This window comes from Ambystoma mexicanum, chromosome 11, assembly GCF_040938575.1.
Source record: "Ambystoma mexicanum isolate Mex_15411 chromosome 11, UKY_AmexF1_1, whole genome shotgun sequence".
Lineage (NCBI taxonomy): Eukaryota > Metazoa > Chordata > Amphibia > Caudata > Ambystomatidae > Ambystoma > Ambystoma mexicanum.
Window position 1 is genome coordinate 1,330,417,256 of NC_090934.1, and position 26,982 is coordinate 1,330,444,237.

The window sequence follows — 26,982 nt, forward strand, 5'->3', positions numbered from 1 at the left end:
GCACAGGTCCCTGCAGGGAGGCCAAACGTAGGTGGATGCTAGATAAACTTGAAAGTCATTAGAAAGCTCCAAAAATTAAGTGCAAAGCTGCTGAGGCTACAAGAAGGGTATATGAGGCGTAATGCCAATTGAGATTTAATTCAAAAGTATTATCTTCCCTATTAAAATGTTAGGAAAGCTCTAGGGGCTATCAGCTTGAGCCTATTATTTGACAAAATAGTGAATGAAGACCAGCATATGCTATGAAGCCTGGGATTGGGAGATGGGGGATGCAGCTGTAATGCATGCTGCAGCATTGGCAGGTTTCTTCTTAATGACCCCTTTAATCCTTCCCGGTTGCCATTGCTGATGCTAAGCCTAACCTGTCAGCTTAGCAGCAGATCACCAGGTATACAATGGTAGTATTAGTAGGCTGAAGAGTCACTAGGTGGCAGAGTGAGGCTGCACAGAACGTTAACTGGGATCCAGCCTGGCCTCATTCCACATAACATTCTTTGGTAGCAGGTGCAGGAGGATATTTACAGAAACACTGCCATCTTCATCAAGACTAGTGGTATAAACCGATACCGTTGTTTGGCATGTGAAATTGTGCGACCCTAAACAGCTGTGAGCTGTGCTTTCATTTAGCTGGTCTATTATCTGCTAGAATAAACACAACATTGAGAGAGTGGAAGTGTAAAGCTACTAAGATACATTTGAGAGAAGCTGGCTCATTTTAGGATACTGGGTATGCGTGGCCAGGAGAACCGGGCAATGGCGTAAAAGATGCTGAGGGCCTGGAAATCCTGAATCCCTACCACAGAGTCCTGTGGACAGCATTTGGAATTTTCATGATGGTGAAATGCCTGGAATTAAAGACTGATATGGTGGGTGACCTGTCCTATGCATGTATTCCAAGCAGACTCGTTATATCTTGATTCCAAATGCCGAGATTCCTAGAACACTTTTGAAATTGGGATACTTTCTTGGATTTGTCTAAACTCGTTTTGGGTCTGCAAAGAGTTAATGCAGGATGCTCCTTTATCAGGGGAATCCCACTATCCATTAATTCATTGTGGTTGATTATTTACTGTTTGATAAAGGTAATACAAACGTGTTGCCTGGTCGGAATAGAGTACATTCTCTAGATAAGCAGACTCCACTCATGGATTCATGGTGAGCACTACACAAAGTGCAAACTATTTTGAGATAGATCTCATTATTCCAGATCATTTTAATAATTTAATTAATTTTGGAAGGGGCCAAAGTGACATTCCTTTAAAATTGTCCCTGAAAGACTGATGGTTGAGGAGAGATGTTCAGCTACAAAATTGAATTGTGGAAGTATCAGGGTAACACTGCTTAATTTTTAGAGGCATGGAAGTCTCAACAAATGTATCCAAATGTCCTCCTGCAATAATTGAGAGAGACAGAGTACAGGGATTCTACAACATAAACTGAATACACCATTAGACAGGATGGACGCATTATAGCCCTCAAGTAGTGGCAGGAGGAAGACTCGGTGGGACTATCTAATGTATTGAGTGGAAGTATCTTAATGACAAAGGAATCTAAAGAGTGCAAGGTCCAGGTGTTGGAACAAAAGCACTTTATAATTACTAATACCCCAAAACATGTGCAACACGAGTCTCTCTTTGCCGCACCATTTTGAATTTATGCGAAAGGTAAATGTATGATGCTTGAGCGTGTTTGTAATTTCAAAGATATCTGGAACTTCTGTGATTCGTCAAGAAGCATATTTTGACAGACAACTTTCTTCTTCTGTCTATTTATAAAAAGTACGGCCAAGTAATCCAGGCACTCACGAAAGGATAGTTACACACATTGTAGAAAATTGTTACATTAAGGAATCCAAGAGGCTTACTCTTCACATGTATCTAGGTTATGGGAAAAGGAGTCCAGGGTTTCAAAGATTGAACTGAAAAGGAGATAATGATGAGAAGAAAAATCACAGCAAGAAGTGTTGCTGATGTTCTAGAAGACGTAAGACAGTCAAATTGGAATCTGACTGTCTTTTGTCTTCTAGATCATCAACAACACTTCTTGTTGTGATTGTTCTTCTCATCATTATCTTCTTTTCAGTTCATTCTTTGAAACCCTACACTCTGTCTACAAATGTGGGAGGAGGTGGGAGGCCAGCAACTTCAGGTCAATCATTCAGACCTCATCAACAGGTATTTTTGTCAGCAATATACAAACTTAAGACCAGCAGAGTGCTTTGAAAGTATTGGGCTACACAAGATAGAATTTATGCAGGAAACATCTGAGATTTCTGACCAACCGTCAAAGTAAATAGATAAATGCAGTGAAGACGACATGAAACAATTGGACTTCAGTAAAGCCAACTCTATTGTTCCATTAAAAAGATGCGTGAAGATATTGAGTACCCTTGCGATTGTAGCTAGCATGGTTAAGAAACATGGGGCAGTTCACAAAGAGAGCTGGAAAGTGAAGTAAATCTTGAAATAAAAGAGGTGACAAGGGATGTGTCCAAGGATCAGCCTTGTGTTTGGTGCTCTACAGTGCTCTCCTAGTGAACCATGCATGGGGGCTGAAATTAAAGTGCCCAACTGACCTCAGATGATTCTATGATCCGCCATAGACAGTCCAGAAGAAGAGGACACAGCTTGATTATCCTAGGAAGGTGGCTGATGGCTCTTGAACCAACATTCGGGATTATATGCACCCAACTGCAAATGTATGCCCACTGGGTGCAGAAACTCGGACAAGGTTGCTGCCGCCTTCATCCCTCTATAAAAATGTGGTAATGTAACACATGTTTATTCATCAGGAGAATTTCCTGTTAATTAGATGCACAACCTTTATGTGCTCCCACATTTAGTGAAATTAGATTTGTGCATAGGCGTGACACGAGAATGTGATGGCAGGGAAGGTAATATTTTCCCCAGGTGGCATGGACCTAACTACTCAGCATACATCTTTGTGTTACCGTAGTACCAATGTACGTATGGAAGGGTATTCACGCCCTAAACTTAGAACTAATGTGTTTGAGGCAAAATGCTTATCGTCTAGTTTTGTAGAGGTGCTACACAGGAGAATTATGAATTGTTCAGGGTCTTTGGTGTTCATATAATTTGATAGTAAAATTCATCTACGTTCACTTTAGGTACAGAACACTGGAGTTGAATAACAGGTCAAAGACTGGGAAAGACATAAATTATATGTTTGATTTTAGCATCCTAGCAAAGGTGTGAGTAGACATTGTTTAACTATGTTGGAACGTTTTTTTTTATCAGTGTTAGGACCTCTCTCCTTCTCTACTTTGGGACTGAGGGGTTTTGGATGGGCTATTTGTTATTTTTAATGGAGAATGTGTGGCAGGCCATATGACCATTGTCTATCCCCTTTAGTGAGTGTCCGTTTGTAGTAAATGCCCCATCACACAAAGGGGGACAGGAATTTGCGATAAGATATCGTCGCATTTAGTGATAGTTCTTGAATGCCATTCCGCTCATAGTAAACAAATAAATATTACGAATAACAGTCATCTGTAAATCTTGTTTCTGGTAAATAAAACTGTCCTACACTATCGCTCTACATTTTTAGTGTAAAAAATAGCTTTGAAATATCAACATTGTTGCATTAAAATACCTGCAATAAAATATTCAATGTGTTCTTTGGTTCCTAGTTTACTTATTTTATGTGTTGAAGGAGTTGTGTTTCATTTTGGTTTGAACATCCCTTAACAAACAAAGAGAATGCACTAATTTCGGTGTCATTCAAAGTTTCTTTGCCTACCGTTTGGACTTAGCTCTTGGGTCTTGTATTACTATGTCCAAACAATACAAGCACAAACACACCACCGTTCATTTGAACTCAGACGACTCTACAATGTTTTTTTGTGGTCATGCTCTGTCATTACCCATTCTGCAGACCAGCTTTGACCATGTCCTTATCACTGGTATGTACACAGTACTGATACACCGTACACCTTCATGGCATCCACGTGGAAATGAAAAGTCATATTTGGAAAGATGCCCGTTCAATGACAAGAAATCACTATGCTCCAAACCACCAAACAGCCAAGTACAGTGACGATGATGATGATGGATGAAGGTGTAGGACCAGTGGGATTATTTTTTCCATTGTTTCTTTGATAGTCGTCCTCCTCCTACAAAAGTGGGTGTCTTAGTAGAAAGTCGTAATGCAGGTGACTAAGTCTTTGGTTTCTCTTTGGACTTATAAATAACATTTTTTTGTCAAACAGTTATAAGTTTAAACCTGCTATCTTGAGGACCTGGTCTTTGTTTTAAAGCTTTTCCACCGAGGTTTAGTTTGTGGTTATTCCTTCATGCTTTGGTACAAGTGCTTGATGAAGATGATGAATTTCCTGAATTGGAGTTACCCTCATCTTGCCACTTATCGAGGCTCCTTCTCCGCGCATTCATGAAGAAGTTGCTGACGGTACTCAGCTCCAATCCAAGTTGCTGGGAAATGGTTATTTGTAATTCTTTGGATGGGCGCTTATTTTCTTTGAATATTGCATGTAGAGTTCGACGCTGGACATCTGTGAAGACCAGCCTGGGCTTCTTAGGCGTGTTCCCTCGATCCTTCACATGATCTTGCTCTTTCCGCTTGCATGCTGTAGAGAAAACACATCTTCATGTGAGAATCAATTTGAAAAAAAAACTCTTGCAAATACCTAAACGCTTACAATAATTGAGAGAAAGATTATGAATATTTTGATAGATTTTTTTAATTATATGTGCATTGAGTTCAAAGAAATGTACTGCATTATTCATGACAAGTTGTGAAAGCACTTTGGTGTATCTGAAGCAGTTCGAGAAACCATTGTAAGCTCATGAATTCTCTTTGTCTTCATTGCGTGTGGTTAAGAAAACAAAGTGCAAGAAAAGCATTTTATTCTGATTTAATATTGCAAGAGATCCTTAGATTTTATAAGCTCGGGTTTAGATCACTGCATTTTAACTGAGAAACTTTAATGGCTTTCTTTAAGCCCGTCATAATACTAAATGGCTGTAGGTTGTATGGGTAATCTTTCTTCCCTCCGCGCTTAGAAATCTCTGGGTATTAAGCGCATTATAAATAACCTATCATATCATATCATGTCAAAGAAACAGGTTTGATATAGGGTCTATTCATATAAGTACATTTTTTTCATTTCTACTTTTTTATGTTAAGATTGTATTTAAAAAAGTGTTTGTCGAACACATGAAATAAATATTTTCAAATAAAGTTAATTTGATAAATAAAAAAACCTTCCTGAATGATAAGTGTTTTCAAGAGTGTGTCGAATTTAACAAATCACTCTGGCTACTACTGGAAATATGCCAATACATTATTGAACATTTTCTAACAAAGTAATCCCTTTATAACTGCTGTGCATCCAATCGAGGGGGTGAGTTCTCCGTATCAGTGGAAAGTTATTTACTACAGTGAGAATCATTAGGTGATTGGTCTTCCAACTTTTCATCAGTTTCACGCATTCTTTACTTAAGCACTGTTGAATATCTTTAGTAACTGCATTTTATAATCAGATTGCCACTGATGAACTATACTCCATTCCCCAAGGCAATACTATGCATAATTTTACCCGGGCATTAATTAGTTTTAATTGCTCACCAAATGTACCTAGAATATCTCTTCTTTTGTGAATATTAGAAGAGCGTGGTACAGCATCACACCTTTGTGCAATCACTTTAAATAAGTTAATGGTTCAGCATATGGTTTCCTCTTATTTTACTCTCATTCTTGTCACTCACCAGAAAGAAGAGACCCAGGCCTCTCTTTACTAACTACATACCATTTCTACAAATAGGCTTTACAACTAGGTATTACACTTGAGCAATGTAACCTTGAGAGGGATTCTGGAACATATTCAAAGTCTGGCAATCAATCACAAATACATTAAATTACTCTATACTTGTACTTTTAGTCATGATTTTCTGAGAGCCTGAATGCTTGGTAGGTTGACAGCCTACAATAAAGGTGGTTTGAACGTATATATTTTAGGACATTTAGATGATTGCCAACGGATATTTTAAATATCTTTCAAGGAAATAAGAGGCATATGTTTTCCATGTTTAAAAATAAGCTGTGTGTTGAAACCAATATAGAACAGAGAGTCAATCGAACAGTCCGGTAATAAAACTCCTACGCCAAGCTTTTGGTTTAGGGCGATGGACAGCGGGGAGACGACAGCAGTCGCTACAAATCTCTGAAGCTGTGAGATTGTTGATGCATTGTGCAGGTAAGAATTTGTTGTGGGTTTGTCGACCAATATCACACCCTTAATCTGGAACATCAAAATGTTACACGGTGCAACACAGGACTTCCAAGTACACTCTGCTTTGCAGTATTACAGTGCTGATAAAAAGATATTGAATTTAAAATAATGAAGCACAGTGTTTTTAGAGCGGACATTAATGCTCTGGATGTTACTAATTGTAGCAAAGTGACATAGCGCAATCTTGGGAAAGAAATGGCACAACACTTGTTCCCTAAAAAAGAATTACATGATTCTGCACACAGAAAACCAAAGAGGGTGGCCACAGTTCTCGAGTGCAGAAAGAACAGTTGTGTTATCATAGGTTCCTGTGCTGAAGTTGGTCATTGGATGTGTTCCAAATGTTATCAATATATAACATATTGTAACATATGGTTATCTATCTATCTATCTATCTATCTATCTATCTATCTATCTATCTATCTATCTATCTATCTATCTATCTATCTATCTATCTATCTCTCTGTCTCTATCTCTATCTCTCTATCTATCTATGTATCTATCTAGGTCAAGGGTCGTCAGTTGTTGTGTACCACAACTCCCATGATTGCCAGCCATTGACTATACTGGCTAGGCCTGATGGGAGTTTTAGTTGAAAATATCTGGCGAACCAAAGGTTGCAGACCCTTGAACTATGAGGTACTTATAAAGCACTTATGGCCCAAAAGGCATTTAAGCACTAATTATCAGAATATAGTCAACCCATTGTAATTGAAAATAAGTTTTAAGTGTTTTGCCAATATGCTACCCAAATTTGTTGTTTTTTTTGCTACCCAATTGGTGAAAAGTGAGTTATTCTTTCTTGTCACATTTATTAAACATGTTGAAAGAATCACAACTTTTTTCAAATTTTAAAATAACGCTGAAACACAAAATCAGATTTCAACCTACACAAAAATGAAACAATCCTCGAATGGAAATGTAGTCATAAATGAAAAGATTGAAGCCTCTCCTCAGCTGCCTTGTTGGCTCAGATTATAGTCGTGATATTGTAGCAGAAATGGAGTTTGCCAGTTTTATATATTTTTAGAAATACAAGGTTGCAGCTTTTTGAAGAAGTTGGAACGGAAATACGTTTTCCATACATAGGCATCAAACACGAGTTATTGACAGATATTGTCCAAGTGGTGTGGCGACCACTAACATAGTCCAGCGCTGTGTAAGACCTCTCGCGTACATACTGCGATTAGGCTGGAAATGGGAACAGTTCCTTTCCTCAAACTGAGTCCTCAAAGCCACAAGGGGAAATTCTTTCCATAGATGACCACAATTTACAACAACAAAAGGCTGCCAACAGGTTGCATGCAACACCCCTTCCAGTGGTCGATTTTCTGTAGTTGGACAACCCTGCCCTACCGTATGCCTTCCTTCAAATTCCATGGGACGGCCCACCTCTCAAGCTCTGGATGTAAGCGATGTTTACGAAATCAGAAAACAGAAACTAGAAATCACCTTATCTCAGATGGAGTCTCTCTGTGTTTGCTTCCAATGGTTGGGTAATGCTTAATGAGTGGGAGTGTTGGGAAGATAAACTTTAAAACACCTGCATAGGAATAAATATGGTACCTACCACCCAATACTTGAAAATGTTTCTTAAGGTTTCTGGTTTCTTGGCAGCGTTACTAACACTAAATACAAGCCATATAACACCTACCTAAGCCAAGTCTTTCTTATGGCTTGATATCCATTTATGCCAAAAACCATCTACAACTGATTAGTGCAACAGGTAGGATTTAAGTGGCATGCCAAACCTAGGGTGGCAGTTTCATACCTAAATTATGTTTATGGGGTTTTTGTATCAGTGATCTTCACATTTGTGTGTGATTTCTGTACATCAAAATCAAATAAATCAATTACAGACACGACTTAAGACTAGTTGAGCAAAATAGGATCAACTCATATCATGAATTTTGAAGACTTCTGGAAACAGATATGCTTCTTAGAGGCTGCGGAGATAGACATATGCTATGGAATAGGGTTTGAGAAATAGGGTTCCATGTCATTTCATCGCGGAATGTTTTTTCGCGGAGTTTATTACCGCAAATTCTTTATCGAAAAAACCCAATTTTAAAAGCAAATTATTTTTGAGGGGGTTCCTCCCTACCCCCCCCATTCCCTTTCAGTTTATATCTATTACCAAAAACCCACATCCCATATATATACTTTTTTAACCCCCCCAAAAAAGATTTGATGGGTTTTTTCGATAAAGAATTTGTGGTAAAAAACCCGCGAAAAAACGTCCCACAATCAAAGGACGTTGTACCACTCAAAGGGGTTGGAGTGAAACATCTTTGCACCCTGTTCTTTGAAAGTATGAATCGCTGCTAACAGGCATATGGAACATCCAAACAGTAAAACATATTTGCCGATATTTACTGGCATAATAAAATGTAAACAAAAAAAGGAAATGTCGCTCATAAGTACCTGTCACTGGCTCTTCCATATGGTCTTTAAATAGCAGCGTACCTTTAATAGAAACATGGTACATGTTTACACCAGTCATATGTTTACAGCCCCTTTAAAGAGAGGAATCACATACTTTATTGGCCTATAGCTACACATAATACTTCACTATTTCTAAAATCATAAATGTATGGTCACAAACAGAAATACGTGCAGCCGTAAAATATGGCTCTTCAAATGTTTGCGCCTCAATAAAAGGATTTGCTGAACTGAATTACTGTCTTTTTACGCAGCGACCTGAATGATTTCTCATATTTCAAACTAATCAAATTCCTTTCTAAATAGTCTACATCAGTGCATTCAGATGCGTCCCAGCAGAGCAATGTAATTGAACATGTTTTTTATTTTTTTATAAAATCGTGAGTCTTGTTGCAGTTCGGCTGAAAGCACAAAAGAAATAAATTCCGCGTTTGGGGAAGATTTTGTGACATTGTGAATTTCCGGATCCGTGTAGTAAGGGGATTTGTACTTCTTCTGTTAGAAATAGGCTTTGTTACAGTTGGTAATTCTACTGCAATAGTTGTTTGTTTATTAAAGGAAGCGGGATAGGGAGCTTTTAGCAGCAGCTGTTTTTTCTGCCCCGTGCTTTTTCTGGGCATTGGACCGGCAGCGCTAGCGGACCTTGGGCATTTGCAAATCCCAATGAAACTAGTCACTGCACTGCTTAAATGTGGTTACACAGTATTTATGCACTTTACAGAGTTTTAGGTTTCCAATTAGGGGTCAAATGGACAAAGAGGAGTTGCATAATTCCCTGACGCTGTTAGCGCCGGGCAGCCTTGTGCCATCGGGTTCAATTAGAGTCGCAGCAAATGTACTGCTCCTTTGCAGGGCAAATTCATTCTGTGCTTTTAAGGCACAGTCTGGGTGTGACGGTACAGTTCATTCACATAAATGGAGAAAGAGTCGTTGATCCCAAAGTGCCTACGGTGGGAAAAGGAGGAGGAAACCCAGACGGTTTCCAAGGCAACCCAAAACCACCTGAGTTTCCGTAAAACCGACGGTGGCGCCGGACAACATACATCAATAATTGTAATTGGTTATTTATAACACACCTAAGACCCAGAGGTTTCTAAGCGCGGACTGGTGTTGCTCTGCGTCGTCTTGCTTCCAAGACGAGCGCGTTGCCCGTGAGCTATCCACCCGAGACAATTGTGAAAGAATATCATGGCGGACACTTCTATGTTAGCTTTCTGTCATCGTTTTCCTCGTGTGCATTTTCTTTGTGCCCTTTTGCACAGTGTGTTTTTCACCTTTTTTAAAAATAATTTAAAAAACGCATTACGACGCATGCGGTCAAATTGACTTGGTCTTAAGACCGCTCAGCTCTCTTTAGGCCGTTGTAATGCTGTACAATATATGCATGCCTGGTATGTATTTAGTGCGTACAGATACCACAACATAAATAGAGAAGTATAATTTGCCTTTACAACATGCCTACCCTTTCCAATTCGTACTGTCCTCAATGGTTCCACTGCGTGGTGCAATGATGTCATTTTTGAAGCATCTGTGCCATCAGTATGATTTTACTAAAGCTCGTACAATAAGTTTTAGTTGCAGGCATTTGCATATTTTTGGCCCCTCTCGAAACCTGGCTACATTTTGCATTTGATTGGCTCACAAGCCTGGCTCTATTTCTGATAAGTGATGGGGGATGAGGGCAAAGCTTTTCACTGTAGGGCATGACAGCCAATGAACATACATCTGGTAGGATGGGGGTTTGCAACTCCTGGTTCATTTCAATCTACGTTTTTGACTTTCAGTAATTTTTTACAATTGACTTGAAAGGTTTTTATTGTTTGACTTGCAAAAAGAGCTCGTTCTACGGACGGGCTCCGGGGACAGACATGACAAAACTCTCATCAATTGTTTGAAATCAATGATCCTGTAGGGGGCTGTTCCGATTCGCTTATCGCTTGATGTGCTTTGTGTTCTGAAATAAACTGCACCGAGAATGGGCATGTGTGACTGGCTGACATGCCGCGGAGCAGACATTGGGGGGAGGCGAGAGAGGGTGTGCTGCTGCAAACTGGGACCTACTGTGCTCTCTCTCCCCACCTGTTGCCTCACTCTGGCATGTTGCAGCTTGTTGTGGTGCATTGTGGTGAAAAGCCCGAGAAGCCGTGCATTCTAGGGTTGAGGACTGGTCCTTCAATGACCACATTGATGTTTCGCTGATTTCAGGCAACCTTCTCTTCTGTGAAGGTGCTGAAATCCGGGGAAAGGGGTGAGGTGTCAAAAAGTTATTTAGCCAGTAATGTCCCAGGGGCCCTAACAAGTAACTATGCAAAATGTGATGCAGATTGGTGAAACAGTGTGGAATTGTATAATTTGTGTCTAGAAACATTTGTGTACAGGCGCGTTATAAATGACACATCATATCATATCATGTCATAAGGAACAACGCTTCACCAAGCCACAAACCCACAAACAAATTTTGGCTTGTGCTGAAATCCAGTGAAAGGGGTAGGGTGTCCACATTTCATGTAACCAGTAATGTCCGGAGGGTCCTAAGAGGTAAGTCTGCTACATTTGGTGCAGATTGGTGAAACAGTGTGGAGTTGTATACAGAACAATGCTTCAGTAAGCCAGAAACCCCCAAACAAATGTTGACGTTTGCTGAAATCCAGGGAATGCGGTGGGGTGTCCAAATGTCACGTAGCCAGTATTGTCCGGAGGGTCCTAAAGGGTAATTATGCAAAATTTGGTGCAGATTGGTGAAACGGTGTGGAATTGTATATGGAAAAATGCTTAGCCACAAACCTAGCCTCAAACCCACATATTTTCACTTTTATAAATATAGATAAAGCAGCAATACTTCCTGCTGTGAAGCTCTAAATACCTTCACTAACCGATTACAATGTATGCAAGCACATGGGGGACCACACACACACACACGTACGTAACCTGGACTCCTGAAATGAAATACATATCAAACAAGCATTGGCAATACCAACAGTTTGGGCTTTTGTGTAGCCTTAGAAAGGGCACTTGCCTGTCACTGCTTTAGTGGTATCAACTGGCCATTGATGGTAGCAGGTGCAAAATGGTGTGAGTACTTAAGCATACAATAGCAGTGCCTTGCAAATACCTAATGCTCATGCAGAAGCCGAAACTGTTGGCTTTTCCGATGCCGTTTTTAACAGGACTTCAGTGAAGGACATGCATGCATAGTGCTTATAAACCAAAGGCAGACCATATTTAGACATTTGTATTACACCAGTGACGTTTTTATACCTCAAATTAAGTGATTAAAATCTCAGAAGTCTGCTTTGAGAAAACACTGGCAGGCATTTTCAGTACTACGTTTGATGATGAGGCTTCATTAAAGAGAGCTCAAAAAGTTCCCATGCTGAGGTGTTTTGGGCAGGGAGAGCAGGAACTGGATGGTAATGGCCATAGGGATTACCATGGCCAGTCAATGGGTCAGCAAATAACCAAACAACACCGTCAAGTTGTGTGTCCCTCCTTATATGCCATTTCTCCCTATCTGTAGATAAATGCAATAGTTTCGGCTTATAGGTGGATCTGCCACCTACCAAAGCTAAACATAGCATTTTTGTGGACCTACCGTCCTACTTGAAGACATTGTAATGTATGCCAATAGCAGACCCAGAAGAACAGCTTGCCAAATATGGATTAATACTGATATTAACACGAATACTTATGACTCATTCTTCCTGTAATAACATCAAAGATCTTTTAATGTTTGTTGGTGTGTACATGTCTAAAGTATTGCATCCACAAAACAGTGTATCTAAATAGCTGGCTGTTTAAATGCATGTTTCTATTTATATTGTCATTCAAGGTATTCACACGCCATTCGTCCCATGCTAAATCTTTGTCCGGCCCTCATCTGTACTTCTCATGACATTTACTTCAAAGGGGCCAATTTACTACCATAACTCCAACTATATGGCTCACTGTGTTCTAATGGTGGGTGATGGGTGAGGGAGCCCATGAATGAACTCTGCGTTCTAGTATTAGGTGATGGGTGAGGGAGTCCATGAAGGGATTCTGTGTTCTAGTGTTGGGTGTTGAGTGCGGGAGCCCATGCAAGAATTCGAGGTTCTAACATTGGGTGATGGGTGAGGGAGCCCATGAAGGAATGCTGTGTTCCAACATTGGGTGATGGGTGAGGGAGCCCATGAAGGAGTTCTGTGTTCTAGTATTGTGTGATGGGTGAGGGAGCCCATGAAGGTATTCTGTGTTCTAGTGTTGAGGTGATGGGTGAGGGAGCCCATGAAGGAATTCTGTGTTCTACCGTTGGGTGATGGGTGAGGGAGCCCATGAAGGGATTCTGTGTTCTAGTGTTGGGTGTTGGATGAGGGAGCCCATGAAGAAATTCTGTGTTCTACCGTTGGGTGATGGGTGAGGGAGCCCATGAAGGGATTCTGTGTTCTAGTGTAGGGTGATGGGTAAGGGAGCCCATGAAGGTATTATGTGTTCCAACATTGGGTGATGGGTGAGGGAGCCCATGAAGGGATTCTGTGTTCCAGTGTTGGGTGATGAGTGAGGTAGCCCATGAAGGAATTCTGTGTTCTAGTGGTGGGTGATGGGTGAGGGAACCCATGAAGGAATTCTGTGTTCTTACATTGGGTGATGGGTGAGGGAGCCCATGGAGGAATTCTGTGTTCTAGTATTGGGTGATGGGTGGGGGAGCCCATGAAAGAACTCTGTTTTCTAGTATTAGGTGATGGGTGAGGGAGCCCATGAAGGGATTCTGTGCTCTAACATTGGGTGATGGGTGAGGGAGCCTATGAAGGGATTCTGTGCTCTAACATTGGATGATGGGTGAGGGAGCCCATGAAGGAATTCTGTGTTCTAGCATTGGGTGATGGGTGAGGGAGCATATGAAGGGATTCTGTGTTTTAGTGTTGGGTGTTGGTTGAGAGAGCCCATGAAGGCATCCTGTGTTCTAGTGTTGAGTGGTGGGTAAGGGAGCCCATGAAGGAATTATGTGTTCTAACCTTAGGTGATGGGTGAAGGAGCCCATGAAGGGATTCTGTGTTCTAGTGTTGGGTGATGGGTGAGGGAGCCCATGAAGGAGTTATGTGTTCTAGTGGTGGGTGATGGGTGAGAGAACCCATGAAGGAATGAATTGTGTGTTCTAGTATTGGGTGATGGGTGAGGGAGCCCATGAAGGAATTCTGTGTTGCAGTATTGGGTGATGGGTGAGGGAGCCCATGAAGGCATTCTTTGTTCTAAAGTTGGGTGATGGGTTAGGGAGCCCATGAAGGAATTCTGTGTTTTAGTGTTGGGTGAAGGGAGAGGGAGTCCATGAAGGAATTCTGTGCTCTAACTTTGGGTGATGGGTAAGGGAGCCTATGAAGGGATTCTGTGTTCTAGTGTAGGGTGATGGGTAAGGGAGCCCATGCAGGAATGCTGTGTTCTAACGTTAGGTGATGGGTGAGGGAGCTCATTAAAGAATTCTGTGTTGTAGAATTGGCTGACGAGTGAGGGAGTCCATGAAGGAATTTTGTGTTTTATGTTGGGTGAGGGAGGGCCTGGGGATCAGTAGGTCTGGTTGGCAGTAAGGGACGTGCCAGCTGAGAGGTGAGTTAATTCTCTTGGAGATTGCTATTGCAAATATTGATCTGTCTTAAATATATGTCTCACAAGTAGACATTTGAGGATTTGATGTACATTAGAGAGTGAGAGTGAGAAATAGAGAGAGCGCGAGAAGAAGAGAAAGAGAGATAGGGAGAGAGAGAGAGAGAGAGAAGCAGAGAGAGAAACAGAGAGAGAAAGTGAGAGCGAGAGAAGGAGAGAGAGAGAGAGAAAGAGAGAGAGAGAGAGAGAGAGAGAGAGAGAGAGAGAGAGAAAGCATATAGCAGATAGCAGGACAGTGAAGAAGAAGGTGGCATGGGAGGATAGACAGAAGAGCTTGAGTTGGAGGCTGGAAGAGAGACAGCAAGAAGAGTGAAGGTGAAGGGAAAGAAAGACATTGGAGGTGGTTCTATGGACATGGGGAGAAGATTATCAGAGAGCAGGAGAGAGATGAAGGAGGTCAGCACAGGCAGAGAAAAGAAGAAGAGAAAGGGAGGTGGTGGCATTGGACATCAAGGTCTAGGGATAAAAACCAAGCCATGAGGGCAAAGCCTGGAGGGGCTACTCAGAGGTGAAAGGCGAGAACAGTGGGGCCAGAGCTAGTCCACAGCCAGGGCATAAGAGCAAGCGAAGCAAGAAAGTGCAAAACAGAGACGGACATGCTAGCCGGGGGCCATACCAAGGATAATAAATAAGGCATGCTGGGGGAAGCCAAGAAAGGAGGAGAAAGATTCCAACAGGATAACTCACAGCCATATTCAGGGTCGAGGAGTGAACTCACAGAAGTTCACAAAGGACCAAGTGACAAGATAATTTGGTGAGAGTTACAGACCAAATGGTACCAAGAACTGGAGCACAGAGGATTCACTAAATTCAATACATCACTAAATAGAATACATCAGAGAAGAGCCTCTGGTGGGCTCAAAGGACACCTGAACTGACACTGATGCGGGAAGAACCTGATCATGCAGGTCCCTACGCGGCACATCAGCCTTCGTTGGTGGGCAATGCAATGACTTAGGCCCGACAGTCAACCTTGGACAGATGGGAAAGATATCAACTACAACTTTGCAGGGCAAACGTGTGCCAGTCGAAGCAACAGAGGGTGTTGGAGTCCAGGACCCATGACCCTACTTTGTATCAAATCCTTCTGGGAAGGTGCACCTTGAACAATTACTCATAAAAGCCTGTACATTTGGGACTTAGGATAATGGCCTCATTGTAGACTGCCATTGACTTCTACCAACATACTACATGTTTGGTTCTCGCTAAACCCATCCGTCTTTGGTTCTGTCCGTTCACCAACCCCCATATATTGAGTTGAATAACATGAATATAATGAAACCATATCTGAGTCTCAAATCATCGGTTGATCCCTTCGTCTATGACATGCGGTCCACCGAGAAGTATATCCCCGCTGCAATGGGGTCACAGGTAAAGTCCAGCATAGTAAACGAGATAGGGCTGCGGAGAGTATACTTGGACTTCAAGTGATCTGCTTTTTTATGTTGCACTTTCTTATTTGGTGTTGAGGAACACTAAATAAATGTTGACAGTGTATATCCTTTTTTTGATCTCTTTTTATAAATTCTTGGGTGTATTATTATCAGACATTTTAATGGAGAGGGCATAGGATGTTAAACACTTCCTCTAACCTCATACTATCCTTCCAGCCTGTCCCACTCAAGGACGCTTTTCTACAGGCCAACAAATTGAAGCAGATTGATTTTGGAGCATTTGCGCAATCTTTAAAAAAATGTGTTTTAATTTTATTTGATCGTTTTAAAGGTCACCAACCAACGGGAATACCACTCAACAGTGATTTAATGGATTAATGAAAACATGCAACACAGACTGGGGTGACAATGTCGGGATACTTGTTACATGGACGGGGTGCCCCAGATCAAAATTTGGTTACAACAAACAGGTGAAGTAGCTACACAATAAAGAGACGCATATGATAAGAGAAGCATTGGTGTTTCCAGTATAAAACAATAGGTGCAGGTTGTGTGTACATCAGGCATTAATACGTAACAGGTAGCAGATTCGACATTAACAGTCAGACTTAAAACAACAGCAATTGAGCCAAAAGTACTAGTTGTTACTTGATTGGATCTGGCATAAATGAAAGTGCTACTAGGGTAACAATGCAACGGGAGCAGTAGCAGTTTAGCGAAGGAACAAAATTCGCAAACAAAACAAATCAGGTTTTGCTCAATTTTTCAATTGTGACAGGTGTGCCTAGGTTTGGAGTTAAAGCTGTGTGTCCTAAAGGTTAATCTGCAAGTGGACAAAAAACTGCAACTATTGTTCTGCTCAATTGATTTCCCCAATTGCAAAAGAAGGTGGGGTTAGATCAGATCTATGTCTAAAAGCTGAGAACAAAAGACAGACTTTGCAAATTGCAGGCCGAGAAGGTTGCACCGGCTTGGGGGACTTTTGTTCCCGGCCCCTCTACTGGTTCTTTTTAGGGCCCCCCTGCACCCCTCCTTTGCTGCCTGACCCCACCATCCCGTCTTTCAACTCCCCCATTTACCTGCTGTGGGCTCAGGTTGCCTTCTCTCTTTGTTCTGCAGGTCTCGTAAATGGAAGCCCGATGCGCCACACGTCGCGCTTCTGTGCGTGACCTTTTGCGTGTCGGGCTTCCTTCTCTGTGGCCTAGAGACTGTGAATGGTTGGATCAATAATACGTTCTGTGGTCTGATTGCTTGCTAAAGCAGCACTGTAAGATGGTCGAGTAATGATACACAGGACAGCTACATTTCATGGTGTCTTGCACACACTTATTTATAGTGATGATTCAAGGAATAGGTTGGCAAACCGCCTACAATACCCGGGATAGAACTATAAATAAATAATAATCAGGCTCTATTCAAACTAGCGTCAGATTAGGACAACAAACGGAGACGACAGGCCTTCTGTTGGAACACGATTGACACCCACATCTCCCTGCTCCCACCCCCTTAGTTTACTTTGAAAACAGAAAGCTTCTAATCCTACTCTTCAAATCATTGTCACTCCTGGGGCACCACATTCTAAAAAGAAATTTCCAAACGGGTGGCCAACAGAAATCTAAAATCTAATCTTATCAAGTCCTTAGCTTTCTGGCTCCTTTAGTCTAAAACGCAAGACTTTTCACTAGATGGGCAACAATAGTTCACAACTCCTAACTTCAAAGGTCCATCACTATTCTAAGAAATCAAGAAAAAATAGTTATCTTGGTAAAGGCCCCTCTGTGGGTTACTCACAATCCAGTTCACACTCTGGTCTTCCTGCTTTCACAGTATCCCGGTGGACTCTTCAGATTCGTAGGTCTCGAGGTGTTTGCCCTCTGGCTCTTCATAAGCCTCTTCTAGTGTAATACTTCTTTTTAGGCCCTCCTTGATCATTGCTCCACCTTGCACAATCCTTCTAGGCCTCTCGGCTGCTTTTTGCCCTGGTATTCCGCCCCTCAATCTGGGTCCTTCTTAGGAAGTCCTTGCAAGGGTTTGTTTTCCAATCATTTCCTCATTCTTCCCCTCGGGCTCGCTGGTCTGATTTTCCACTTCTCCAAGGTCTTGTCAAGTCCTCTGGTAATAAGCTGGCCTGCCTGCTATCTCCAGGGTTTACCGCCAATGCAAGCTTTCAGCTGGTCTCTCCGGGCCTTTCAGGCTTGCACGGACTTCGCCCAGTCAGCAACTCTCTCTTCTTGTACTGCCCTATGACAGGGAGCAGTAGTGTCAGTCTAGTCTCCTTCAGCAGTCTCCCCCTGAACACGCCTGCTTCCTCTGGCTCCAGGCAGCTGAATGAACTTTCCCAGCCCCTTTTGTACCCATGAGGCAGTGCAGTATTTTCTAAGGCTGACTCTGATTGGTTATTCCTCACATGTTCTTGTATTCCCTTGTGTGATTGGTTATTCGTCTCAGCAGACTTCCCTTGATGTATTATTATTAGTGACGTTTGGAAACTGGTTTATTGTGCAGTGGCTCTTATTGGGTTTAATTAGGAACTGCGAGGTTTCTTAAGGACCCAGGGCAGGCAGCATCATCTGGGAATTCTCCTCGTCGCGTTTGATGGTTCTGTGTCATTCCACGGTCTCCTCTGTCTGTTCCGGTGGCAGCCTCAGAGGGGTGCTGGACTGCATGCTGCGCAGCTTGCTTTTGTCAGGCTAAGTAAACCTGAGGGATTTAGCAAATTCTGCAAACCTGCAAACAGACTTCAGATAACTGCTGCATGGTCGGTATGCCGGTTTGTGGATCGGTTTGCTTCCTTGTTGATGCATTCGGAGGGATGGAGTTCACAAGGGCAAGACTGTACTGATCTGCTCATGAGGGCACGCTACCACGTCTCTGTGGGCAGAGCCAGCTGGCAGGTTCCTTCCTCATCTACCTTCTGGGAGGCACATCGGGTAGCAGCCGTACCACACCAGTCCTTAGTGGCTTGCTTCCCACACAAGTTAAGATAGGGAGTTCAATGAACTCAACACGGGGACACTTGCAAATTCTTTACATTTTTCTGGCCAAGGTTTCCCTTTTCAATGCACAGTCATGAGTGTGTGCAATGTCTTTGCGCTTACAGTAAGTACAAGCTTAGAATAAGGCCTAACCTATCAAGCATGTGAGTGCAGGAAGCATAGAGGAAAGACTCAGAGGCTTGACAGAAATCCACAAAAAGGCACAGTACTGGACTGCACAACTTTGGCAACATGTATGTTCGAACACAGGCTGGAAATCAATTGTGCTGAAGTGAAGAAAATGTAAACTGGAGGTCCGAAACAATTTCTTCAGGTTGTAAACAGACGATTGTCTTCATTGGCAGGATGACAAATTTGCGGGATTAAGGACACGGTTCACCACTCGGCACACACAGTCTTAGGTGTATAGACAGCCCCGCAGAAAAGTATGTGAACGGAGGATAACGCAGGGGCAACGCGCTGGTCTTGGCAGTAGGGCAACAGAGGTTTGAATCCCGGATCTGCACTTAGAAACCAAATTCAGGTGCGGTATTAAGCATGTTATAAAAAAACAATTCAATAAATTCAATACATTGTGGGTTGGGGAATGTGCACAGGTCACTGTGAAAAACACGGTGCATGACCAGGAGAGGGCTCAATAGTGGTGTGGTGAACACATCAAGAAAAAAAGTTTTGTTTCGAAGCAGTTGGAGAAAGTCCACAGGGTATACAAACCTAGGGCATAGAAGTTTATAGGTAATGCTATAACTGGACCACACTGCAACATCCAGCATTGTGCAGATATTGGAAATGAAATGGGTCACTGTGATGAGTGGGCACATGGCCTAGTGCAGGGTCCTGCACTTTTTTCTCTCTACATGTTAGTGACTACAACTCCTGTCAATCCTTGCAAGCATATTCAATGGTGAGGGATCATGTGAGTTGCAGTTCAAAACATCTGGAGAGCCAAAGGTTGCAGACCCCTGGCCTAGGCAAATCCAAAACACCAACTAATTTGATTGAGCAGGGGAAATAATATTCTATAAAATGGGACTCAATGCTTTAAAATTAAAGGCATCCCCTATTGTAGCTTAGAGAACATCAACAGACTTTGAACATATTTGTATTAGCCTACAAAATGAGTTCTCCAAGTGCCTTTTGCAGAAAGGCATTTATAGTTATTATTTTCCACTGCCTATTTAATTCTCAAAATAAATATTAGGAATGTTAGACTCCTGTCCCAGTGTATCAAAAAGTATCCCTGGATTTCCTCTTCTTTAGAGTTGAAGAATGTGTTTTCTGCAAGTTCAGTCAATGTGTATATAGTATGATGAGAACCCTGCTGCTCTAATCTTTATTTTGAAAACAATTCCAGAAGTGGGAAAGTTGCTGCAGAACATTGGGATGATTAAGATATTTGACAAGTTTGCTGCTGTTCTCTAAAGTGCATCAGGTGGTTACTTCAGTGTTTTTATTTTAAAAGTATGCCTGGCTACGCCTCTTTAAGGCTCTCTGTTCCTTAATGAATTCTAAAATCACAAGCGAAATTTATGAATAGTGAATGTTGGAAGTAACAATTAGACACTGACCCAAATACAACCAATTTCCCATTGATATCCATAATCAAAGAGCATCTGAATGCTTAATCAGTGGATGCCATTTATTAGAAAGGAAACATTTCCTGGACAATGATACATTCTTGTAATATGTAACGCTTCGTCCGCCCAGTTCTGTTGCACACAAAAACAATATTTAGCCTAAATAGATGACTTTAATCAACTTACTTATCGAATGAATTACTGTTTCAAATCCCCAGGTTTGCAATAATGTGATGCAAGCTTTGCCAACTTTCATCCCAGAAGCCTAGACTAATGCAATTACACTCCCTGTTTAAACTGCTGAGCTTGGTTTATTAGATTTGCAGAAATCCTTCTTATCTTCAGTAAACATCTCATTATTTATTCCCATAATGCCCTTCTAACCTCATTGGAACCATTGTATCTTATTGCTCACTATAACTTTGTAGTGCATCTTCCCAAGTTAATGTTTTCCTCATTTAGCTGGGCCCCTGGTTAACCGCATTGGTGTGATGAGATAATAGTTTGTCGGGCATTTGTAATTAGAATTGAATCCCTTTAATTGCACTTTAATTACCCCCAATGAATTGAGAGTGCCTTTAATAGCAAAAAGTAAATTGTTCTAATGGGACTTTTTTTGAGAATACATCAATATTTTAATCACATTAGCCACTCCTATTGCGCTCCGCTTTGATTCCCATTTAATCATGGTGCGTGCACAGAAGGTGGCGCTCTTCCTCCCTGTACTACTTCTGAACAAGTAAAAGGCACTTTACCAGGCTGGCTGATTGGCATATTGTCAGCTTTTATGCTAGAGTTCAGGACACCTATTATACCATGTCTTAGCTATTGGTATCAGTAAATTTTCAATTCCTAGTGGTAGATACAGCCATTCACGACTGCAGGAGACATATTCCAAGTCTTGAATGCTGCCATGTTAATTCAGTTTAAAGAAGAATAAGAGACATACAGGTTACATTGTCCACAAATATTCGTTTTTAGTGCTCTAGAATCTTAGCCAACCTAATTCTGCCCTGAACTGATGGAAAACATAGACTATGCAGTGTGTTGCATGTTGACATTTCGTGTGCGTTTTGTCTTTTAAGTTGTCTAGCCTTCATTTTGTTTTTACAAAATATTCTATTTTGTGCAAATGTACATATTTTAAAATATAAGTAACAACATTGTAATCAGACCTCCCGCCTAAAATATTTCAGTGATGTAACTAATGCTCCATGTGTTAATGTTTTTTTATGTGTGATACATGAGTGCAAGTACAGAATGTTTGCATTACCATATGGCATAATTGAATTTGTGTTGAGTGTGACCTATGAGGTCCAGTAGGCTGAGAGAAGAAGCCATCACAGCTCTCCCATATAAACAAATGGAAGGCACGGCAAGACAACACCAACCATGAAGGCCTCATCCTATACGACAATAACAACAGGGAGACTCTGCTACCTACTCTAGTTCATGGGGTGACCATAGAACCTGCTCTCCCCAACTCGTTCGACAGAGAGCTGCTTAGGTTGATACCCCAATGAGTACTCTACAAAGCCAGAATGAAAATGAGGGGTGGCACATCAAATCATAACACCTGCAGGAAGAGTCATGAGGCTAAAGCCTTACCGTCTACCTGATGCACGTAACAGAATCATCAGAGAGTGGTTACGAAGACTATTGGACCTCAGCGTTGTACAGAGATCTCATAATGAAAGGTCCTACTCCTTTGTACTAGTGAATAAGCATGACAACAGGTGTAGGTTCTGTGTAGACTTCAGAAGACTGTACAAAATGTCCATGTTTGATGCCTATCCCGTGCCCCAAATAGACAAGCTGGATGAGACCCTGCGGCCAGCCAAGGATATCTCCATGCTGGACCTGACAAAATGGCATTGGCAGGTACCTCTAGAGGAAGAGGTCAAATGCAAAAAGGCCTTCTCCATCTAGGAAGGGCTATCACAATTTAAAGTCTTTCAATTTGGCCTGCATGGGGCACTAGCTACCTTTCAATGCTTATTGGCTCCAGTTCTGACTTCTTGCGGAGACATTTTCTGGGGCCTACTCAGAAGAAATCATTATATACAGTTGTTCCTGTGAGTATCACATAAACTATCTATCTGCCTATGTGATCGGCTAAGGATGGCTAGCCTCAGGGCAACTCCTGCAAAATGCCATCTAGCAAAGTCATGTACAACAGTTAAGTACCTTGGCTTCCAGGTGGGAAATGGGCAAGTGTTCTCCCAAACAAACAAAACAGAGGCTGTCCAAAACAGCAAACTGCCCGTCACCAAGTAGGACATCCATGCTGTTCTATGCCTGGTGCGGTATTATCAGAGGTTTAACCACAACAACTCAGAGTTAGTATCTCCCTTGACGAACAAGCTCACCAAGGTTCACCGCAGCCCTTGTACGGTGGGACTGCAAAGTGCATCTGTCCATCGAGAACTTTAAGAGTACCTTCTGTAAAAGACCAGTCTTAATCATGCCAGGCTTCATCCTAGAAATGTTACTCCAAACTGATTCTTCATCCGTAAGGCTTGGAGTAATCCTCTCCCAAATGCACGATAGGGCAGAGAAGCCAGTTCTGTTTAGAAGCTGAAAACTATTCCCAAGACAAATAGCTATCCGGTGGTAGAGCTAGAGTGCCTGGCCAATAAATGGACCATTTGCAGCCTACAATAATTGTTCGCTGAAAGGCAATTAAGACTGATAACAGATTGCGCCTCCTTGGTCTGGATGGCATGGAACAAAGACATTAACCCTCGATTTCCGAGAGGTTTTCTGGCACTCCAACCATATACCTTTGTGGTTGAACACAGGGCCAGTTCTAACCAAGCCAATGTTGACTTCTTGTCCCCTCAGACAGTTAGAACCTTCGTGGAGAGGGGGGCTCAGAGGAAATGATAGAGGTGTGTGAAAAGGCCAGCAATCTGTCCTTGAAAGGTGGGGATAGGGACCACTCCTACCCTGGGGTTGGAGGACCACCAGGGTACAAGTCAGAGCCAGTCCTACCCCCGAGGCAGGCTGGGCGAGTTCGGAGGGCCCGGACCATATGCCTTCATCCTGCTTGCCAGGTGTACCACAGTTTATCACCCCATGCCTGCACAGCTCCATCCTGGCTGCCAGTGTCTTTCTCTGTGTCTCACAGTACCCACAATGCCAGCAGCCAGTGGATAACAGGAGAGGGAGAGAGTCAAGCCAACAAGAAGCAGAAACAACCACGCAGCAGCCCAAATGTAGCAGGCCACTATGCAGCTCACCCCAGTTGAAACATTGGCAGGAGAGCGGAGCGGATCAGAGTGCTCCACCTGCCCAAGCAGAGCAACCGGCACTGGAACAATGCCAGAGCGAGTCTGGGTTTCCAGACAGACTTGCTCACTAAGGAACATTATGCTCACCTGCAGGGATAAAATGATGGGCAGGAAACAGGAAGGGGTTGGTTGTTTGGGTGAGTTCAAGGGAGAAGCAAGAGGACCGAAGGACCAGGCTGAGGTTGGACACAGCAGAGGAGCATTGAGGAGATGTATTACCAGAGTGTGCAAGGTGAGGTATTGGTTGGGGGGAGAGAGTGGTACTTGTGTTGGAGTGAGTGTGAGAGTGATGGGGAGAGTAGGCAGAGATTGTAAAGGTTACTGTGGGGAGTGAAGGGAGTGTGAGTGTGGGTGGAGAGAAGAGGAGTAGTAGAGAGGAGCAGAATACTACAGTGAAGAGTGGAGTAGTAGTAGTTAGGAGGGGAGTGGTAGTAGAGTTGAGAGGGGAGTGATAGTAGAGTGGAGAGGAGAGAGATGGCGGTAGAAGCAGGAAGTAAGATCGCAGGGTGGAGGTAGAAACAGAAAAGGGACAGAAGAGTAAGTATCAGGGAGTGGAAGGAGAGACGGTGGAGTAGGAGAGAGAAGATAAGAGAGAGTGACAAGGAAGCATAGGGAGAGGTATGGTAGCACATGGGAGGATAGGAACAACTGGAGCCTGAGTGTCTGGATGGCAAAGAAATCTTAAATTCCTTCTTGGGGAACCTAAGAGCAGGGACCCCCTACATTGTTCTCTGAGGAAGTTTAGATAGAAAAGGCGTTCACATTTAGGTTATCATCTGAAGAGAGGCAACTCATAGATAGTACGGGTTACCGATCTCGCGTGACCATCCCGGGGTTGAGAGAGGCCTGAGTTAGGGAGGCAACACTGTCTCTAGATGAGAGAGAGAGGTACAGCTCATAGAGAGCCCCTTGATTAGGAAAATAACAAAAACCCTTCAACTGTCTTAGACAGTTGGTGATTTCTTGGGGCAACCTGTGACAAAATTTGTATTGCCAGCATCCAAGTGGCAGAGTTTCCTGCCGCATTCAGGAGTGAGTGTAGGGCGTGTTAAAGACCACGAGGGACAAGGGTGATCTTGGAAGGGCTATACCGGAGATCCAATAGGAGTTAGAAAGAAGGGGCCCACTTTGAATTGTTGTAAGGAGCAGGAGTGGAAGGATGTGAAACGGGGGTGATGCATGTCCATCACTACTGCTAGTTACGTGTGATATTGAAGCAGGCATTTGATGCCCATGGTATTGACAGCGGGCCAGATGCCTGGAAGTTCTACCTGGTACTCCTCTCCTTCATCGGCTGCTGTGAGATGACCATTACAGCTTTTCGGGGTGGGGTTTCTGTGCCAATGCCGCTGCTGGAAACCAGGCTGCAGGTGGGTGTGGAGGAGGCTGTACTAGTGAGCAAGGAGTCCGGAGGTAACATTTTTTACAAGGATCTTGGATGTGGTGGGGTGGAGGCGTGAAATCAAGATTTAAGTATTCTTAGAAGAATGGCTTGGGTCAAGGTTTCATTGGCAGGGGATTTCAGAGGGGGGGGGTGGTACCCGTTAGGAGCCTGAGAGACTTTGCTTCAGGGTTGACTGTTGGTTTTAATGCAATCTTTTGTGAGTGTGATGCCCATGAAGATATGTGACGTTTGGAGAGAAGCAGTGTCACCCCTAAGTCTACTACGATTTTTGATCACTGAGCAATTGGGCTTCTTAGAACACACACATACCCGTTTTTCTGCTGCTGTCAGCCCGCCCTGACGTCCCGTGCCACGAGAGATGTTGGAGACAAACCTGAACTGCTTGAAATGAGCCTTGCCTATATGGCGAGACATTGCGTGTTTGCACCATACCGGGCGAAGGGACTCTATAGAGATAACAAACCGCTCCTCTGATCTTCTGACATACAGCCCTTGAGGATCGAATACTAGGAATGGCTCCCATCCTGGACTGCAAATCCCTCGCAGGAAGATGAGGTTACTGGGACTGGTCTCGACCAAGCTGCATAGGCGTAATGGTTCTAAGATTTCTAGATTGTGTGCCGAAGCGGTCTCTGCTATTAACCCACCATACACTGTAGGCCAGTAAGTATTTGATTGCTGTCCATCTCTGGGCTAATCTGGTTGATGTCTATCACTGTGCTCACCTGGTTAATCTATGTTGATATGCTAACTTGGTTGATTGAAAACTATTCCTGTAGACTGTGCCAAGTACTTTTCATCACCAAAGTTTAATGATAATCACTGAGGTTTATTGGTGGTTAAGTAAGTGCCCTTTCGATGACACGTGTTACGGCATTTGCATTTATCAAATCACTGCAAATTCATTTGTTCAAATTCACAAAAAGAACATTTTCTTTCTGCTGTCCCGTATTTCTGAGCATAGATTTAATGGGTTAGATCCCGTTGTCTCAACAGTCTAAGCACTCCCCGTTGGCTTGTCAGGGCTCAGAAATCAGATTCAGAGTCGGCCCATTTCATTATGGTTTGTTTTCAGTCACCACTTTCCCGTTTTGCCATTTTCTCTTTGCAGTTGGAGATCTGTGGTGTGCCAGGGTGGTAATCCTGGATGTTTTGTCTTTGAGGGTGCAGGTTTTGAACAACACTATTTACAATAGAGTACTTTTGTAGGCTGGGATAAAGGTATTTTGCTATGACTTTTGGACATTTGTTAAAGACCCCACAGTTGTGGGACCCTAAACTTGGAATCGATATAACATTTGTTGGATTGGTCCTTGTTAGAAACATCTTGTGAACTGTGTATATTTTATGGAAAGAGGAAGTTGCTTCATAACAATAAGAAAAGAGAATTTGCAAAGGGTTAGGGGAATTTTCGGAACCATTTGTAAATATATTTCAAGATTGATATTTCAGAAGTGAAAAGATAAGGTTGGGGTGATTCAACTCAACTCACTAAAGTGGTTATGTGACCTTTAGTATCCCTGATGCACTTCTGAATGTATTACTCATAACATTATAAATCACACTATTAACTATACCGCGCATGACGTAAACAAGGAATTATTTGTTATTAAAAGTCATGACATTAAATATGACATCAACGAAGACAATAGTGATGACACCACTTGTGAATCATTGTGCCATAAACCCAACACGCACTCGTCTGGTTCAAATGTATTCTAGTCATGTGTACTGCCACTGATCTATGGTTCCAACATGTGATATACACACTGATGGAGGTAATTAATTGCGTGTTTGCTCTTCAGCAAACTCTGGAGACTGTTTCAGTGATGCTGACCATCAAGATGTACAAGGAAAGATGAACATGAAGTGGCAAAGGCAACATTTATAGATTGTGTCAGGGAATGGGGCAGGCATTTTCCAGGCACTGCCATAATGGTGAACACCCGCCACAAAATAGCAACAGCAGGCAA

General features: G+C 42.6%; 1 protein-coding gene across 1 annotated transcript in view; it reads right to left on the bottom strand.

Annotated features, from left to right (window-relative positions):
- Window positions 1-2,069: 2,069 nt before the first annotated feature.
- ONECUT1 (one cut homeobox 1) overlaps window positions 2,070-26,982 on the bottom strand; it is an 81,446-nt gene continuing 56,533 nt past the window's right edge. Inside the window, exon 3 of the mRNA XM_069624852.1 lies at window positions 2,070-4,603. Within this exon, the coding sequence (XP_069480953.1) occupies window positions 4,311-4,603 (293 nt within the window). The 3' untranslated portion in view covers window positions 2,070-4,310. The remainder of the gene's footprint in view (window positions 4,604-26,982) is intronic.